This window comes from Caretta caretta, chromosome 14, assembly GCF_965140235.1.
Source record: "Caretta caretta isolate rCarCar2 chromosome 14, rCarCar1.hap1, whole genome shotgun sequence".
Taxonomy (NCBI): domain Eukaryota; kingdom Metazoa; phylum Chordata; order Testudines; family Cheloniidae; genus Caretta; species Caretta caretta.
The window spans coordinates 6,666,545-6,687,177 of record NC_134219.1 but is presented as its reverse complement, the minus strand read 5'-3'; the positions used below and the strand labels follow the sequence as shown (position 1 = coordinate 6,687,177).

The 20,633-nt window shown below is 47.7% G+C and overlaps 1 protein-coding gene across 10 annotated transcripts in view; it reads left to right on the top strand.

The window, feature by feature from the left end:
* Positions 1-20,633, top strand: part of ARSG (arylsulfatase G) — an 87,410-nt gene that overhangs the window by 64,189 nt on the left and 2,588 nt on the right. For all 10 annotated transcript variants that reach the window (XM_075119204.1, XM_075119205.1, XM_075119207.1 and 7 more), the window contains one exon: positions 8,060-8,180. In XM_075119204.1, the coding sequence (XP_074975305.1) occupies positions 8,060-8,180 (121 nt within the window). The remainder of the gene's footprint in view (positions 1-8,059; positions 8,181-20,633) is intronic.

Sequence of the window (20,633 nt, the reverse complement as noted above, 5' to 3'; positions counted from 1 at the left end):
CTGATTTGTGTCTCACAGAGTGCGGGACACCTCAGTCAGGTAGGGACTGAGACCACCAGGTGGATATGAGTGGGTGATAATCTTTGTCATTACCAATCAGGAAGGGCTCTGTACTGTGACCTGCCTGTGAGGCTCTCTGCCTGACACTCGCCCTCAAAACAGTGCAGGTTGTTTACTGTCCAGATTTCTTTTTCCCCATGACAGGTCAGCAATGGACCCTAGCCTGTCCTCTGATCTCTCAATAGCTTGTTTTGGAAGCAGCCTTTCTTACAGAATCTGATCCAGATATTTTCACAGAAAGGTCATCTTTGTCTTCCCAGTGCTGCAGGGTATTTCTCTTTGCTGTCATTAAACCAATAGGAATCCACCTCCAGGAAATCTGGCAGAGATCAAGCTCTGTTATTGGCTGAATTGCCGATGTGTCCTCTCTCAAGTTAGAGAGGTAGTGTGGCCTGCTGCTCTGAACTTGTGCCCCAGCATGACCACTGGCTCACCCAGGGGCCTGGGCCCGCACCCAGAGGCAGTCTTTTCCAGTTTGAGGCCTCTGCTCTTAGGTGCCTCTCTAGGTACTTATGGGGCATCCAAATGCATGGTAAACACTAATGGATATTATCCTCACTCGCCCCTGTGAGGAACGGCTGGGCTGTTCTCCCCACTGTACAGAGGGGAAACTGAGGCCCAGAGAGACTAAGTAACTTGCCCAAGGTCACAGAGGAAGTCTGTGAGTAAGCCAGGAATTGAATTGGTGTCTCCTGAGTCCCAGTCCAGGCAACTGTAAAACCCCCGGCAGATGCAAAGCTGTTGTGTCCGGGACTTTTACTCTCTCATGACTGCAGGAGCCCAAGGGTAGGGGGCATGATGTGGCACTTCTACCATGGCCCAGAGGGACTCTTGCAATCAGGGTGGAAATTACCAGCCCGAGTGGCTAATCTGACCTGTGCTGCAGGCTGAGGTGACACTTGCCAGGCCCAGGATAGGGTTCCCACCAGCTACACTCCCCATCAGTCCCTGTGCCCACCTCAGATTGGTGCAGGAATTAACTCTCCTCCCCTGGGCCTTATACTGAGACGTAGTTACTCCAGCTGGAGATGTGGGTGCTTTGAACATCTGAAAACCAGGCACTCAGTGTCTCAGGCTGATGAATAAAGCAGCTCATCTGAGCTGGGCATTCAGAATTAGTGGATGCTTTTGGAAATGTTGGCCTCAGTCCTTCTTCGCCTCCATTTCACCCCCGTGTTAAGTGGGAATGATAAACCTTCTCCATTGCACAGAGGTGTGGCCAAGATTCATTAGCTAACGTCTGTGCAGCATGCCATGTATTTCTGTCCCCTGCACTGGCAAGGGCATGGTCCCAAGGACTGTCCGGATGGGTCTTTCCCTTCTGTAGTCCTGTGATCCCAACTGGCATTGGAGAGCATAGGTGCTACCTGAAATGATCACCTTGAAGGAGGGGAAGATGCAACACGCCAAGCCCAGGAAATGCAAGCAGCTGGCTGCATTGTGAAAGAGGCACACCTGTATATTAGCTTGGCTGCACTCCAGTCTCTCGGTCAGGGATGCTAATGCAACCAGCACTACATGGTGCTGGGAAAGACTGTTGGGAGAACATCCTGGCTGGGAGGAGATGGAGCGTTCCTGTGGAGTTGTGAGCAATGGATCTGAGTGCAGGAGGAAGGTGCACGAGGTGAAATCTCCAGCCACAATTAAAGCAGTCAAGGTTAAGGCTTTGCTCCCATTGGGGAAGAAGCCAAGCAGCATTTTTATGTGACTGGGAAACCTCTCTGTGGATGAAGGTTGCCCCTCACCCTCAAAGGATGGTGATTCAGAAGGCCATTGTGGAGAGAGGTTTGGAGGCCTATGTGGAGTGTAATCTCTTAAAGACCTGATCCTGCAGCAGAATTCTACATGCAGAGAGCTCCCATTTACATATGGGCCCTTTTCTTGCATAAGCCCGGCAGGATCGGACCCTTTATGGATTATACTGTAGAAGCTCCTTCAGATTCATTGGGCTGGCTTCAGAATGCCCTGCACTGATTCTGTACTCTGTGCGGCTATCCTGGGGAGAGCAGTGCTAAGCGAGGCTTGAAGGAAGTCTAGGTCAGTGGACAGCAAGGCACAGAGCCGTGGACAGCAAGTCAGAACTGAACAGAAACATGCTGAGGCACTCTATATTCTTTTACACACACGTTGTCGTCCTGTGTGCCAGTGCAAACATGCAGCTACTAGCTTGTTTCCACTGAAATCTGCCGTGGCTAACTGTTTTGCTTAAAGAACAGGAGGACTTGTGGCACCTTAGAGACTGACCAATTTATCTGAGCATGAGCTTTCGTGAGCTACAGCTCACTTCATCGGATGCATACTGTGAAAAATACAGAAGATGTTTTTATACACACAAAACCATGAAAAAATGGGTGTTTACCACTACAAAAGGTTTTCTCTCCCCCCACCCCACTCTCCTGCTGGTAATAGCTTATCTAAAGTGATCACTCTCCTTACAAATACATCTTCTGTATTTTCCACAGTATGCATCCGATGAAGTGAGCTGTAGCTCACGAAAGCTCATGCTCAAATAAATTGGTTAGTCTCTAAGGTGCCACAAGTCCTCCTTTTCTTTTTGCGAATACAGACTAACACGGCTGCTACTCTGAAACCTGTTTTGCTTAATGAAATTTAACTAGTAGAGCTTGCCATGACTTTACCATTCTCCTCACTAGTCAGAAGTAGGGCCTTGAAGTAGGTCACTGGGATTAGTAAGAAGCAAATTGCACCATCCTTTACTACACACTCTCTTGGCAAAATTCTGCAGATTGAGCAAAGCTATTCTGCAGTATTTTTTGCAGGGACAGGTGTGTATCTTGCTTAATAGCTCTTTATTGCTGCATAGCTGTCTACATTGTACCATCATCAGCAAAATATGGTTTGAGGTGGACTTAGAGAAAGGCTTTTACTGTCATGATGTCATCTAGGATCCTTGTGAGCTACTTGCTGTTCTGCTTCATTGATTTTTTTGAAATATTCAGCCTGGTTCTTTCCCTACAATGAGTTGGAAGAAATACTTGTAGAGTCAGAACTTCCAGTGTTGTTCAAATAGACATGGACCCTAAGCAGAAAGTTTGAATGGCTTTATTTACCCACAGGTCTCCTTATGAGTGTTTGTTATGTAGGCAAAAGCATCTTCCCCTTTCAGTACTGCCACATTTTCCTAGCTTTATTTCTGAGATTCATCCTCTTGCACCACATTGGCCTTCACACAGCTCTTGGAAGGTCGCATATGTGTATTGCACAGGCAGGACCGGCTCTAGGCACCAGCAAAACAAGCATGTCCTTGGGGCAGCACAATTCCAGGGGTGGCATACTGGCCACCCTTTTCTTTTTGCTTGGGGTGGCAAGAAACTTAGAGCCGGCCCTGTGCACAGCGGCAAATGCACATTCACCTAGAGAGATTTGGTCCCCCGTGTACTAAATTGTCAGGAACAGCTGCATTGATTCTTAGCCAAGGAAGTGGGTTTTGTGTTTTGGATGTTGCCATCCCAGGGAAGGAGGTGCCATCCCTTATATTTATTGCAGGCACCTTCAAAATACCAAAGGTAACTTGACACAAGAGCTAAAGTGCAAATTGTTAACCCTTTCAGTCTAGAGCTGACCCCAAGCAGAGTTGTTGCAGTGTATTTATGCTGGTTGACCTGGCTGGGGAGTGGTTCATGGCTGGAGTTTCGTCAACAGTCTTAGAAGTCTCTTCTTCCCTTGATATGCACGTCCAGCTTGTGTCTTCCCAGCTCAGCAGTCAGCGAACTCTGAATCCTGAGATACCAGCTAAGAAAGAGCTCTTGTGTTAGAGCTGAAGACCTGGAACATTGACAGGAAAGATGAATTGTCATCAAAGGTTCTGTTACAGCATGAAACCTCCTGACATCTGTGATCTGCACTTCATATCTGCAGGGGATGCTGGAACATGATACCCCCGGAGAACTCTGAAACCTTCATGATCAAAAGCCAGTCACAGGGGAGACTGCTCCCAGGGGGATGGGGGAAAGAGATTGACAGCAACAACTGGAGTCACAGTATCACATGCAACATAGAGCGTAGGAATAAGGGCGTTACGAACTCAAAGCTTGGCTCCCATTCAAGGCCCACAAACCTGGGTGAGCCTGAGCTGTGTCATGGAATAACCCCAGGCGTGTGTGGTTTCAAGACAGATCGCACCAGCTCTGAGTTTAGACTGTAAACTCTTCAGAGCAGAGTTTTATGAGTTTGCCCAGTACCTAGCATGAAGGGGCCCTGTGGGCACTCCTGTGTAAACATTAAATCATCCCGCAAAGGCATCTGCCTGTGAGGCTGTGAAGGTCCCTTTGCAGAATCGGGACCATGGTCAAGAGCTGTGACTTGGTGAAATGTGGTTGTTTCTAACATGGCCAACGGGTCTCATGTGCCCCTCTCACATATCCCTCTTTTCTCCCCTTACACAGTCCCTTTCCAGCGTTGAGTCTCTGATCATTTCCACTGGCCTGGTTGCTGTTTCCAACCCGTTTTTGGCATAACGTCTTGAAATTGTTCTGAGAGGTAATGCTAAGGGCCGGATCCTGAGAGGTGCAGAGCATCTGCAGCTCGCCTGGCCAGCAGGGGGAGCTGCAGGCAGGTGGCAGCCTCGGGGTTGGCTCCATAGGAGCCGTAGGCCATGTCTACACTACGGTCGTTGAGGCAGTGTAGCTACAGCACTGCGACCCCCTGCAGTGATGGAAGGGGGTTTTCCGTTGGTGTAGGAACCCCACCTCCCCTAGCAACGGTCGCTAGGTTGATGGAACCTTGTTGGCCTGGGTGGGATTCCCCCGGGGATGAGGCCTGAGTGGTTGGAGCCTGACTTATTTAACAGCCTCCTCGCTTGCCTCACCCATCAGCCAGCCTCTAGGAGAGGGTGTTAGACTGAGCCTGCCTTTCTGCTCTCCTCGGCGTTGTTTGGCTGCTCGGTCTCTTAGCAGCCGGAGAAATAGGAGCTTCAGGTTCCTCTGCTTCCAGCTCACGCAACTGGGATAGTACCAATGGGCCCAGGCCAGAAGTGCTCACTCAGGCAAAACTCCTGTTGTGTCCAGTCATGCTCCTTGACTTCCGTGGGAGTGCGGGAGTGCTGGTTGAGTCAGGAGTTCAGGCCTGGGCCCTGTAATACCTGGCACTCTTACTGCGGCTTGGCATGGCACTTCTGCTCCAGCCCAGAGCACAATAGTAGCAATCCACCCCCCAGGGCCTCTGTGAGACAGGGACGTTGTAGGGTTGTTTTGCCTTCCTTGGGCATGGTAAGCTAAGACGCAGGTTAAGCTAGTTCCCTGAGATCACAAGGAGTCAGCAGCAGGACTCGGAGCTCCTGCCAGTGGGGTTTGTGTCTGATCAGTGGAACCTGCCCCCCGCTAACGTTTACTTCCTAAAGCGGAGGTGTTTACCCACCTGGCTCAGCCCAGCTGCCTGGAGGTCCGAGAGGCCGAAGGAGCTCTTCCCACCCTGGCCAACTCCGTCATACGTCTGTAAGTGCTGTGACTGGGACAGAGACCTTTCTGGATTTTCAGCAAGCAGGGAGTTACCACCCTGTTCAGGTGCCTTAGGCATGCGGGGGATAAGAGCCTTTGAGAACACGCAGCGTTTTCCAGGCATCTGTTCTCGGGCTGGGAGTTATCTGTTCTTGTGTCCAACGCCCTTTACCGCCTCAAGAATAAACCCCTGAGGAGGAGAATGTGCTGATGAAAGAGTGGTGCTTTCATTGCTGATCCGCACTGCTGTTTTGCGCCAGCGATGGAAGCCCTGTGCCCCGATTCTTGCAGCCTTGTTGTAACTCTTGTGGGAGCCTAGCGTAAGGGGCCTTCTCGAAGCTACTTGCTAGAGGTTTCAGAGTCAAAGCAGCACAGGCTACAGGTTTCATAGGGTCCCAAACTCCCAGTTACCATGGAAAGTCAATGGGAGTTAAGTGCCTAACTCCTTTAGCCCTCTTTAAAACCCCAAGCCCCTGTGCTTCTTACCAAAGCAGGTCATGAACACCGTTGGGCTCTTACCTGGTTGTTTTCATCTGCAAGTCTTGAAGCGCTTTTAAACATGAAATGTTTCTCCTCTCCTTGTGCACGTGGTCCAGGGAGCTCTGGGGAATGTCACTGATCCATGCTGACATCCTGTTTCCTTTATAAGGGACTGGGGGCTGCCATGGGAGGACACATCTGTCCCCAGAGTCGGTGCATAGCTTGTTTTGATCATGCTAGATTGCCAGGTGCTCATGCTCACTGGCAGCTAAGGTGGCTGTCCACGCCAGAGGATGGTAGGAATCATATGTGGCCCTCAGGGAGTGCATTCATATTTGTGCCAACAACAGGAAGGATTAGAAGGGAAACAGAGCTACAGAAAGTGAGGGTTAGATGAGGGGAAACAGAGATGCAGAGAGCTAGATTTGCTGCTGATCTCACTGGAGTTGTGCCTGCTTATAACAGTGATGAATTTGGCCTAGAAAGTATAAATGAATTCCACAAGGCTACAAAAGAAGTCAGTAGCAGAGGCAAGAGCTTAGGTGTTCCTGGTCCCTATCCCATGCTCAGTCCATCAGACCATGTTCATGTACAATCAGCACATTAAAAGTTGGCTGCAGTCCACGAACAGCAGGCAGAAGCTCCCACCCTTCCTGTTCCTGGCCTTACGGGTCTATACTGTGCAGCTCCTGGGTGGCAGGACGCCTGTTCCTCTGTGTGTGTCACACCCTGAGCAGGATCTTAGTACATGGAGTAACCAAGAATTAGCCCAGAGCAGTATTTTGTGGCTGAGCTGTAACCCCCTGAAAAGAGAGGATGATGGTGGAAATGCTGACGGCTTTTCGGTATAAGTGCACAAAACAGCACTGCTCTCATTTTCCAGTTTGGTTTCTATGGTTCCTGTGTGCGATGCGTAAGTGAGACCACATTTTCCTAGGTTACAGGATCTGCTGTGACTGGAGTGAAAAGTGACTGAGTTAGCACTTTCCCTTCAGAAGGGAACTTGGCACCTTTCTGGGGAACTTCATAAAGGGTTATGTGGCCCTGCCGCAACTGCAGTATCTCTGGCCAGCTTCCTCTTTGATGTGGACTCCCAGGTATCCGAGAACCTGGAGGCCCAAAGGATTCCTCTGTGAGTGCAGTGCTTCTGTGTTCCTTTCTGGCAGGAGATACTCAGCCATGCCAGCAGAGGGGATGAACTAGGCGTTAGGGCATGGCCTGGCACGTGGGAGAATTGGGGTTCAAATCCCACCTGATTATTGTGCGTACTGGGGTAGCACCTAGGTGTTGTACAAACACAGGACAAAAAGACCTCCCTGCCCCAGGGAGCATCTCTGCCACAGACGCTCTATGTGACCGTAGGTCTCCGTCTGTGACGATAATGCTTCCTAACCTCCCGTGAGTGATGTGAGGACAAATTGAGTGAGGATAGTGAGGTGCTCAGGTGCTACAGAGGTGGAAAAGACCAATAAGTACCTCGAGAGAAACTACGTTCCCTAACAGCTCCAGCCCCGTTCTACAGGGATGCTGGGTATAGCCCATTTTGACCCATTGTCCCATATTTTAGTAGTGAAATTATTTAGTGTCTCCTGTCGCTGTTGGGCACAGGCCTCTGAGCTCTTTCCAGTTGCTGTGTTCTTTGGCAGATTGATCTGTGTAAGACGTGCTGGCTCATCTCACGCACATGTGCTCACTATCCTAAAAAGATGCTAATCAGTATGGCATATAAGGCAATTGCGTCTCCCGTACAGAGCATGCCCACAGCAAGCTGTGCCTCACGTTACCAGGGCTCTTTCATTAAATACGCAGAGGCTAGGGATTCTGGCAGGCTTCTTGGATGGGTGCCCTTACTCACAATTGCCATTAGCTTTGATAAGCAGCAGGATTGAACTCCTGTGTTCCCCCAGCATCCAGGCCCACATATGCCCCAACATTCCTGTTAGGCCTGGGAAGGGCTCGCTGGGGGACAGGCTCAACTTCTTTTGCTCCAAGCTCAGGGTGTGGATGGGATTTTTCCAGGACGTTGCATCCATGTTTTAATGAAATCTTCCTCTCTGCTCCAGCACCACAGACATTTTCCCCACCTTGGTGTCCCTGGCAAAGGCAAGCCTCCCTCCCAACAGGCGCTTCGATGGTTCAGACGTGTCTGAGATTCTCTTTGGGCAGTCGCACCAAGGGCACAAGGTATGTAGTGGACTCTCTTCAAGGTTCAGCTGCAGGGGGAATTACAGACACCACCTCAGTGAGGGTTAGTTGTTAGGCCTTGTGCATGCGAGCATTACCATTGGGGCCGTCACGGTGGGAATGCTGCTGTGGACAGCTTGGCACCACTTTAACCACTGTGTCATCTAGTCATGCGATGGTACAATGGTGGGAAATTCTACTGTGGACCCAGCTTCCGTAGGGATGTGGTTTGATTGGCGGGGGGGGGGGGGGGGGGGCGCAGTGGAGTGCAGAGGGCTAGTTAGCATAATGAATCTACTGTTCATTCCCTATCTCCCAGACTCCCATCCCAGCTCATTTTGAGGTCTTATGTAAATTGGCTCTGACTGGCCTCAGGTCTGACATCACATGACAGGACTCCATATTACCAACTGCCCAGCATTACTTGGCATCATTCAAGAGAGATCTGAAGCTGAGCTAGCCTGGAATCTGAGCTGCCTCTTCACTCAAGACAGGGTGGTCTCTTCAGGGCACTGTGGAGATTGCCGGGAACTGGTGGAAGGGTTGAAGAAGAATCTGCGATGGCTTGATTTTATTTGTAGTACACAATAGTAGCACCGAGAAGTCTCAGCTGAGATTCCAGGCATGATACAGACATACAATGAAATACAGTGCCTGCCCCCAAGAGTTTATCATGTAAGTAGACAAGATAGACCAGCATAGGAGGGGATGGTGGACTTGTTTGAAGTCACACAGCGCATCAGTGGACAAGCCAGAAATAGAACCCAGGTCTCCTGGCTACCCACTGCACCACACTCCATTAGCAGCAAGATGGCAGTTACAAATTAACCTTACCAAATTTGGAACTGCACTTTTCTGTGGGCTCCTTTGGCATTTCCCAGCTTGGCCAGAATGTCACAGACTGGATTTCATGGCAGAGGTGGGGTGGGGCAGGGCAGGACAGAAAATATTTTTTTAAAAGAGTAGTTAAAACTTGATTTGTACACTGAGCAGTTTGGTTAGCGGGGGTGTGTGGCCCATCAATGTGGCATTACGGGCTAAAGTGCAGAACTTGGCCCTTGCCCCATTCCTTTTTTGCTTTGCAGTTGACTTTTCAGATCTTTCTCCCTGTGCATTTCATGGCTGAGATGCAGTGATAAGAATGCCATCCCATGTGATATTTGGGTCGCTGTAGCACTAGAATTAGAGATAAACAAAGATCCCAGGCACTTGAAGCCAGTAGCGTGAGTCTGTCTTGATTTGACAAACAGAGTCACGATTAAGCTCCTATTCGTTCTGAATCCTGGCTTGCGCAATATGTCCATTATCAATTTGTAAGTAGGGCAGCCAGTCCCGTATCCTGCAGCTTTCAGTCCACATGACAATAGGACCTTCTCACAGCTCCCTAACGCATGAGAAATGCAGTTAGCAGGACAGCCATTACACGGACACATTTTCTGAGTGTTACACAAGATTTTGGCTGCAGGACTCCAGTGGGCTTTAATGAGCATCCCACAACTAAAGTCTTGCTCTTTGCTTTGAAAGTCTGCCCTGCTGGGAGCTTCTCAATCTGGCTCCCGGTAGGGATTTTGGATTTGCTTTCCAAGTCCATTGCGTATTTGGAATTTAATATTTTTTATGGAACCCTTTGTTGACTCCTAAGATAAACAACGGAGGTGGGGGAGATATGGCGAAAGCCCATTTGGCTGTATGAGTTTTGATAGACCTTATTATAATGAGTTTATAGTGATGGGCCACTGTGAAATGCTACAATTAGCAGAGCATGTCCAGTACTTAAGCAATAGTCAGGGAATTAACCATCTCGAGTGGTTATTTGCCCAGCAGTGGCTGAAAGCCTGCTGAAAGCAGTTCCAGAGAAATATAATAGCCATGATAGATGAGCATGGGCTTGGGAATTTCCAAAAGTGTGGGGAGCGGAAACTGAAGGGGGTGTAAGAGGCTGCGGACGGTTCACAAAGAGGAAATGATAGACAGGCAGTCCATAGTGGGTCAGGGGAAGCAGAGACTGCAGGGCAATAGAAAATGCAGTGCGGCTCAGGGTAGCCGTGCTACAGGACAATAGAGAACGCAGTGCTCGGGACTGCAGGGTAATAGAGAGTGTGGTGCTGGCTTGGGGGTAATACAGAGCACCGTGCTGGATTGGGGCAGCAGAACTGGGGCTGCAGGCTACAAGGCAGTGCTACAGAGAACTGCCCGGGAATGTTGCTACCCAAAGGAATAAGTTACATTTTGACCTTAAACCCTAGATTGTCATAATAGCAACAAATATTGAAAGGTTGTATTGGGTACTAATTTAGTTTGACTGTTGTCTCCTGTTTACCGCCTGTCTGATGTGCGCTGTCTGTGGTTACTCACTGATTAATATCACACTCCTGCCTCAAACTACTTGCGTTCCTGAGAAAGCCTCCGGACTCCTAGCATTTCAGGATAGGAAATTGGGATGGGATGGGAAACTGTTGTGTTTCTGGCTCCTTTCCCTGCCTGTACAGGGTTGGCCCCATGCTGCATTTTGCTAGTGTTTTGTCCTGCCCTATTCTAAATATCCCCACGGAGATGATAACACGGAAGGCCTTGGCTTTGTGGCCTTTCAAATGATCAGCTTGTGTCTTTTGAGCACTCCCTTAAAGGTGAGCGGGTTTTGTAATTCTCCCTGGAGGTACATAGGGGATGAATTAACCCTGTCAGGGCCAGACCCTCCCGGGTTTAGGAAACTGTTTGATTAAATGTGGATCAAACAGTAGATTGCTATTTCTAGGCAAGGACAACCCTTTCAGCCAGTTTTGGGCTCAGCTCCCTGCCTTTTGTAACCAGGGATTGCTGTTGCCATTTCCAGTGTGTTCTCTGTCTGCGAGCTAGACACTGGTGCACTCCTGAACCATAGTCCAAACCAGCAGCCCCACCAGTTGTGTTTGAAGTTGCCTGGCTCCCCATCCTTTAGCCAGCTGAGACTTGAGTTGTTCCAGCCAATTGGATACATTTGGTCTGGTGTGTGCTACGCCCTGCAGAGAGAGAAGTAGGCAAGTCTATCAAAGCAATCCAGCGCCTCGGAGTTTATGCATTATATTCTAATAAGGAGACATCCATGGGTCAGCAATCACTTGGCCTTGTGCCTCCCAACACACTCATGCTGGAGAGCTGCTTGCATGTCTACTGTACCTCCCTGCTTGAGTGCATATAGCCAAGTATCAGAGGAACAGCCGTGTTAGTCTGTATTCGCAAAAAGAAAAGGAGGACTTGTGGCACCTTAGAGACTAACCAATTTATTTGAGCATGAGCTTTCGTGAGCTACAGCTCACTTCATCAGATGTTTACCGTGGAAACTGCAGCAGACTTTATATACACACAGAGAATATGAAACAATACCTCCTCCCACCCCACTGTCCTGCTGGTAATAGCTTATCTAAAATGATCAACAGGTGGGCCATTTCCAGCACAAATCCAGGTTTTCTCACCCTCCACCCCCGCACACAAATTCACTCTCCTGCTGGTGCTAGCCCATCCAAAGTGACAACTCTTTACATAATCAAGTCGGGCTATTTCCTGCATAGATCAAGGTTTTCTCACATCCCCCCCACCCCCATACACACACAAACTCACTCTCCTGCTGGTAATAGCTCATCTAAACTGACCACTCTCCAAGTTTAAATCCAAGTTAAACCAGAACATCTGGGGGGGGGGGGGGGGTAGGAAAAAACAAGAGGAAACAGGCTACCGTGCATAATGACTTAGCCACTCCCAGTCTCTATTTAAGCCTAAATTAATAGTATCCAATTTGCAAATGAATTCCAATTCAGCAGTTTCTCGCTGGAGTCTGGATTTGAAGTTTTTTTGTTTTAAGATAGCGACCTTCATGTCTGTGATTGCGTGACCAGAGAGATTGAAGTGTTCTCCGACTGGTTTATGAATGTTATAATTCTTGACATCTGATTTGTGTCCATTTATTCTTTTACGTAGAGACTGTCCAGTTTGACCAATGTACATGGCAGAGGGGCATTGCTGGCACATGGGAGTGGCTAAGTCATTATGCACGGTAGCCTGTTTCCTCTTGTTTTTTCCTACCCCCCCCCCCAGATGTTCTGGTTTAACTTGGATTTAAACTTGGAGAGTGGTCAGTTTAGATGAGCTATTACCAGCAGGAGAGTGAGTTTGTGTGTGTATGGGGGTGGGGGGGGATGTGAGAAAACCTTGATCTATGCAGGAAATAGCCCGACTTGATTATGTAAAGAGTTGTCACTTTGGATGGGCTAGCACCAGCAGGAGAGTGAATTTGTGTGGGGGGGTGGAGGGTGAGAAAACCTGGATTTGTGCTGGAAATGGCCCACCTGTTGATCATTTTAGATAAGCTATTACCAGCAGGACAGTGGGGTGGGAGGAGGTATTGTTTCATATTCTCTGTGTGTATATAAAGTCTGCTGCAGTTTCCACGGTAAACATCTGATGAAGTGAGCTGTAGCTCACGAAAGCTCATGCTCAAATAAATTGGTTAGTCTCTAAGGTGCCACAAGTACTCCTTTTCTTATAGCCAAGTACTTTGCAATGAAAATCTACTCCCTTTTATCTTGTACTTGTGAGCTAGTGATAGCAAAACTGCCTTTGATGTTACAGGCTTTTCCTTGACACACATCCTCTCCGAACCAGTTCCTTTTATTTATTTATTTTTTTTGCAGTATCTGATTTATGCACAGTTCTGATGGCTGATTGGGGTGGTTGTTTTTATTTTGGAGGCAGTTGGCTGACTGCAGTGTCTGTACATCTCCTCACATTGTCTCACTCAGATATCCTTTGCTTTCCGCTCCAACAGCACCTATATTCCCTAGCAGTACCACCTAGGCCACTTCTGGAACTGCAGCCAGTGCCCTGTTTTGAATAAGGTTTGTTAGCAATAAAAACAAATCATACAAAATGTATCATGGATACAAGCATCAGACAAATAGGCTTTTTTCAGTAGATTAATGTCGAAGGAATATTCCTGATGCCCGCTTAGTAATAGAATCATAGAGAATCATAGAATATAAGGGTTGGAAGGGACCCCAGAAGGTCATCTAGTCCAACCCCCTGCTCGAAGCAGGACCAATTCCCAGTTAAATCATCCCAGCCAGGGCTTTGTCAAGCCTGACCTTAAAAACCTCTAAGGAAGGAGATTCTACCACCTCCCTAGGTAACGCATTCCAGTGTTTCACCACCCTCTTAGTGAAAAAGTTTTTCCTAATATCCAATCTAAACCTCCCCCACTGCAACTTGAGACCATTACTCCTCGTTCTGTCATTTGCTACCATTGAGAACAGTCTAGAGCCATCCTCTTTGGAACCCCCTTTCAGGTAGTTGAAAGCAGCTATCAAATCCCCCCTCATTCTTCTCTTCTGCAGGCTAAACAATCCCAGCTCCCTCAGCCTCTCCTCATAAGTCATGTGTTCCAGACCCCTAATCATTTTTGTTGCCCTTCGCTGGACTCTCTCCAATTTATCCACATCCTTCTTGAAGTGTGGGGCCCAAAACTGGACACAGTACTCCAGATGAGGCCTCACCAATGTCGATTAGAGGGGAACAATCACGTCCCTCGATCTGCTCGCTATGCCCCTACTTATACATCCCAAAATGCCATTGGCCTTCTTGGCAACAAGGGCACACTGCTGACTCATATCCAGCTTCTCGTCCACCGTCACCCCTAGGTCCTTTTCCGCAGAACTGCTGCCTAGCCATTCGGTCCCTAGTCTGTAGCTGTGCATTGGGTTCTTCGGTCCTAAGTGCAGGACCCTGCACTTATCCTTATTGAACCTCATCAGATTTCTCTTGGCCCAATCCTCCAATTTGTCTAGGTCCTTCTGTATCCTATCCTTCCCCTCCAGCGTATCTACCACTCCTCCCAGTTTAGTATCATCCGCAAATTTGCTGAGAGTGCAATCCACACCATCCTCCAGATCATTTATGAAGATATTGAACAAAACCGGCCCCAGGACCGACCCTTGGGGCACTCCACTTAATACCGGCTGCCAACTAGACATGGAGCCACTGATAACTACCCGTTGAGCCCGACAATCTAGCCAGCTTTCTACCCACCTTATAGTGCATTCTTCCAGCCCATACTTCCTTAACTTGCTGACAAGAATACTGTGGGAGACTGTGTCAAAAGCTTTGCTAAAGTCAAGAAACAATACATCCACTGCTTTCCCTTCATCCACAGAACCAGTAATCTCATCATAAAAGGCGATTAGATTAGTCAGGCATGACCTTCCCTTGGTGAATCCATGCTGGCTGTTCCTGATCACTTTCCTCTCATGCAAGTGCTTCAGGATTGATTCTTTGAGGACCTGCTCCATGATTTTTCCAGGGACTGAGGTGAGGCTGACTGGCCTGTAGTTCCCAGGATCCTCCTTCTTCCCTTTTTTAAAGATTGGCACTACATTAGCCTTTTTCCAGTCATCCGGGACTTCCCCCGTTCGCCACGAGTTTTCAAAGATAATGGCCAATGGCTCTGCAACACAGCCGCCAATTCCTTCAGCACTCTCGGATGCAACTCGTCCGGCCCCATGGACTTGTGCATGTCCAGCTTTTCTAAATAGTCCCTAACCACCTCTATCTCCACAGAGGGCTGGCCATCTCTTCCCCATTTTGCGATGCCCAGCGCAGCGCAGAAACATACTAAGTAGTTTAGTTCAAACTTAAAATGATCATTTTTTTTTTAATAAAAAAGTCATGAATCACTAGACATGTAACGTACCTGGTAGTAATGGGTTGCAATTCTCTAGACTAGAGCCATTCATCAGAGGGCTTCAGTTAAGATGAGCAATTTACCTGTGCAGTAAGAATTGTAATAGACGTTTTAGAGATGAAAACATCAAGGAGTCCGGTGGCATCTTAAAGACTAACATATTTATTTGGGCATAATCTTTCGGGTGTAAAAAACTCACTTCTTCAGATGCATGGAGTGAAAATTACAGATACAGGCATAAATATATATTGACACATGAAGAGAAGGGAGTTACCTTACCTTTAGAGATGGTTAACCTGAGTATAACAATACCAGCAAACCTTTCAAGTGTAGACAAGGCCATATACTTGTACTGCCTATTCCTCGTCCTGCATAGGGATAAGCCATACTGGTATATGGCAATTTATACTGATGTGACGGCATCCATGCTAGTCAGTGCACCATGTTCACGCCACTGCGATAGTTAAATCAGTACAACTTTTGTGTGTAGACGAGACCTAATTTTAAGCATGCAGGGAGACCCGCTGGGCTTGATTCTCATTTATGCTAAGGGATTGTCTACACCAGGGGTTGGTAACCTTTCAGAAGCGGTGTGCCAAGGCTTCATTTATTCACTCTAATTTAAAGTTTCGCGTGCCAGTAATACATGTAAACATTTTTAGAAGGTCTCTTTCTATGTCTATAATATATAACTAAACTATTGTTGTATGTAAAGTAAATAAGGTTTTTAAAATGTTTAAGAAGTTTCATTTAAAATGAAATTAAAATGCAGAGCCCCTCAGACCGGTGGCCAGGACCCGGGCCGTGTGAGTGCCACCGAAAATCAGCTCGCGGGCCGCCTTTGGCACGCGTGCCACAGGTTGCCTACCCCGGGTCTACACACTGGGGTAACGTGCTGACAGAGGTGTGATGTCTAAAACACACTGACATGTTACACGTTAATTCGTCCATGTAGACCCTGCTGGTGCACTTTAACATAATGCTGTTTGGAACAGCACTACATTAAGCACACGAGGGAACCTTTAGTTCGACCAGCAGGATCAACATGGAACAATTAATGCTCCATGTTAGCGCGCTTTAGAAATCACACCCCTGTACAGCGCATTATTCCACCGTGAAGACAAGCCCTAAGGCCAGTTTATGTTGTCCAGCTACTTTAAAGGGGCCTTAATGGTGGATGTGAATGTATTATTAACTCCCACTTCAAGGCTCTTTTGTGCAGTGTACAGTGGCCTCAGTGTACGTGGAAATTTTTGCAGGAAAAAAATTATTTTTGATGACATTTTCTGGGTTTTTTTTTAACAACAAAAAGCAGAACTCAAACCCTGTTTTTTTTTTTTTTTTTTTAAACCAAAACCCAGTACCATAAACAGGTTTGAAAAGTGAAAGCAAAACCATTTTTTTGTTGAAAAACTGAGCGGTGGGGGTGGGGACTGTACAGGAAATGTCTATGAAAACAAAGCAAACCCAACGGTTTTTAAAGTTTCCCACCAAAACTTGGCATTTTTTGTGTAAAACATATTATGGCCTTAATTAGTGTGTTCATTTATCTGCCTTTTGCCCTGACAGACAATACACAGATGTAAAATCCCAGGGCATCAAAAAAGATAACAGTTCATAAAATGGAAATAGGAATCAGGGTCCATAAATTCAACAGACGTCAAAGTGATTTCAGAAAGAAGTGCTCTTTTGGGAAGGGAACATGACCTAAAAACAAACGCCAATTGGAATTATTACTGTGGATGGGAGAATAATGTACATTTGAATTCTGTAGCTGCCATGTAGTCTCAGGGAGTCTAGGAAACGGAGAATAACTCTTGAAGCCATTGCCAAATTCTCTTTTGATTGCAGGTTGGTGTGGATCCTCCATGTTTTTCATGTGCATAGGGTTCTTTTGAATAAAAGCCAACCAAATGTTAGACAAACACCATATCTGATCAGATCAGTGGTTCAAACAGTCCAGTATCCCGTCTCTGACAGTTCAACCTGGTGCTTCAGAAGAAGGAGTAGATGTTTCATAAGAAACAGTTATGCAATAATATGGTAATAGGGGGCATTTCTTCCTGGCCACAAGCAATTATTGGTTGGCTTAGTGCCTGAAGCATGAGGGTTTATATCCTTTATACATTTGTATAATATCTAATGAAACTGCATGATGATGTTGGTCTAATATCTAATTCTGTTCAAATATCTGATCCTCCAGAACTTTTTCCCCATCTTGTAGCAGTGAGTTCAACAGATTAGTTATACATTACAGTAAAAAGCGTTTAATTGTAGCTGAAGATTTTTTTTTCACCTTCTAATTTTCTTGGGTGAAGTTTTCTTCCCCTCCCTCTTGTGTGTGGCTGGGTACATAATTTCCAGAGTGACGGGGAACAGTAAATACTGTAGGTGGAAGCTCAAGCTTTGATCACATCTGATAGGAAGAGGGGGGTTGAATTTTTAGAGACACTGTAAGATACTCCAAGGATGATATGGGCCTGACCCAGCCATCTGCTGTCTACACTATGGGGACTGACATAAACCCATAGCTTAGCTTACTGCTTGTGATGGAAGTGGTTTTTCCCCGAGTGATGGTAGCTAGCTTGGTGGAAGAATGTAGCTCCATCTACACCGAGGGGTAGGTCAGCATAACTAGTGATTTGGACATCATAATGGTGCTTTGGGGGTGTGGGTTTTTCACACTCCTGAACATGGTAGCTGAGGTGACCTACATTTTAGGTGTAGCCCAGGCCTAGAAGCGGCACGCTGAAGGGATATCTACACTTCACACCACGGGCAGTGGAAGGTAGAGTGTGTAGCTACGCACCACAGTGAAAAGCGGGCTACATGTGTCAGTGAAAGGCTATGGCAGCGACGAAAGGCTCTGGCAGTGGGGAACTGCTGGAGCTTTTCCCCACTGCCTCTACACCGACAGAGCCTTTCCCTATGGTGGGGAAAGGCTCTGGCAGTGGGACACTACGCTGCTAAAAATAGCGGTGTAGACCGGGGAGCCCTGCTTGGGTGTGTAGAGAGCCGTGTCAGACACGTACCTGGGTACATACCCTAAGGTTCTGGCACTTGCCTAAGCTGTCTACACTGCTGTTTATACCTGTGCCGGGGGACTGTACTCTACACAGCGCCATTAGGAGTGTGCAGTATAGGCTTGCTGCCTTATGAATCCAGATCCTGTCCCTGAAGGGGTGGCCTTGGGTAAAGAATGTTCCCTTTGGTTGGGAAAGAAGAAAAGGGCAGAGTAGATGAGAAACAGCATTTCCATGACCTCCACTGTCCTGAGGAGAAGGCTCAGAGTGCTGATTGGCTCCTCCTGAGGGGCTGTCACTTGTTTCCATTGTATTCTACTAAAATAGCCGCTCTTCAACAACATATTTTTCAGTCCTTCCCTCATTCCCCCCTCCCCCCCCCCCCCGGTCTTTTCTTCAGACAAGCTGGGGCCTGCAAAAGGCCAGCATTAATCAGCATTCCAGAGCCTGAGCACTAAAGCTCTCCTGGTAACAGCGTTCCAAGGGCGGCTTAACAGAACCAGGGATTGCCTCCGCCAGAAAGGCTGACTGTGAGGATTTGGAGCACTTGTAAGCAGTTTAATATAAAGTCTCCAATAATGGTACCCAGCCAGGCAGGATACCATGGCGACGAGGGCCACAGAAATACCTAGAGGTCATGGTAATCCCAGCTCCTGAGGCTGCTCAGAGAGCAGTGGGCTGGAAGGATGCTAGATCCTACGAGCATCTACACTTCCCCCTGCATCTCTGGGGAGATTGGTGAATTTGTGTCTGTTCTACGATGACACCAGCTGAGCTGCGAGGCTAGCAGGAGCCTGTGCTGAAAACTAGCTTCACTGCACTGTGCTCGTTTTCCCCTTCCCACCTACCTGAACCTTTTCCAGCCAGCAGGGTCTGGCTGCTCAGGGATTTGAGGGGGTAAGTCTGTTCTCAGCTCTGCCGCTGAGTCACGGCGTGACCTTGGGAAGTTGCTTAGCCTCACTGTGCCTCAGTTTCTCATCTGTCAAATGTCATCAGTAATTGTTTGTCAGACACTTGGAGGTCTTTGCCTGAAAGATGCCAAATATGGGCAGAGTATACCATCTGCAGGGGAGTCCTATAGGACATGAACTCAGGCCTGACTGCTTTGAGCGCCAGTATGTGCAAACTTCTCAGCTATAGATAGTAAAAAAGAGGTAGCTATTCTACCTCGCTGCCGCCTGCCAGGAGAACGACACACCTGCAGTAAAGCATGTTGTTTGAAGAAGCTCCCCCTTGACAATGTCTTCTCAAAGTGCCACTGTGTGGTCTCCTTTCCCTTTTTTGGGACGCAAGAGGGCAGACACCTCACTGGTGTGTTATAGCTCTGTGAACCTCTGGGAGGCTTCTCGCTCCATAAAAGCGCATCACGCTGGGACAACAAGGGCTTTTGCAAAGAGAAGACCAGATGTTGAGTCAAAGGGAGTTAAACACACTGAGTAGACACTGCCCAGTTGGACCCAGTCTCTGTTATGTTCTCCACCTGCAACCTGCATATGAAAATGTTAAGATCCTGCTTTTTCCTCTGGGGGAAAATATAGTAGCCAATCTCTGAAAATGGAAAAATGTTCTAAAGTGTCATTTTTAGTTTGAATATGGGGGCAGTGCTGCCTGCCCATACTAGCCTGAGAGTGCTGGTCCCCTTGCCCCCAGTCCGGCTGCCGTGACAGCGGGGACACCTGCTAAGTAATCGTCTCACTGGTCAGCTGTGAACGTTCCTGCTAAACTTGGCACGACAGCTGCCCCCAGCTCCAGCAGATGTTTCTAATTTTTAGCCCAATGGAAACTTTATGAATCACTTCAACTCCTTCCCAGAGAGGAAACCTCTTGTGATTCATCCCCCTCTGGGACCACCACGGGGTTCCAAGCGGAGATTATCTGACTGACTGGCCGGCCAAGCTCCCTTGGCCCTGTCATTTTATTTTGCCTCAAGGGGATCATACAGTGTGGATTCAGGGTGTCATAAAGATTGAACTAGACACAATCCACCCCGCTCCCACTCCCACTCCTTGTCACCTTAACTCCCCTTAATGGGTCTCTCTGTGTTTATGAAGGGAGACTTCCTTAGAATGGAATGAGTGACTCAGTGGAGATGAACTGTGCTGTTCCAGTGCATGATCTAAGCCTCTGCTTCACAAGAGACATGAAGTCATTATGAACCTGTGGCTTGGTTGCTGGCCCCACAGAGCTGTAAAGGTCTCTTAGATGTCCCTGCCGCTAGCTGAGCCGTAATAATAGCAGGAAGGACCAGAATGCTCCTTGTTCTCACAGAGTCATACTGGAGGGGGATTCACAGGGAAAGTTACTGTAGAACGTGAGCTTGTGTTTGTTAAACACATTCCATTCGCTAGCCCCAAACGTTCTGCCACACTCCTCTTTGAAAGGCCTTGGTACTAGATAGTCCAGTTCATGTAACAAGGCTGGTATTGGAGTAGAAAACTCAGAGAATTTAACGTTAGTGGCGTGAAACCAGGGCAGCTTCTGTATGGCTGTATAGAAACCTGTAAAAGCTGTATTGAGGCAGGGACAGAATGAGGTCGCTGTTAAAATTGATCATGTTTTAAGCCAAGCAGGAATAATACAGTGGGCGCAGGTTGCCCCGTTGAGTTGCAGCTTCGGTGCCACAAGTACTCCTTTTCTTTTTAGGTTTGATCAGGTACAGCTACACTGGTATTGTTGGAACACCGACAAGCTCAGAGTACGTCTTTAGTGTTGTGCCATCTC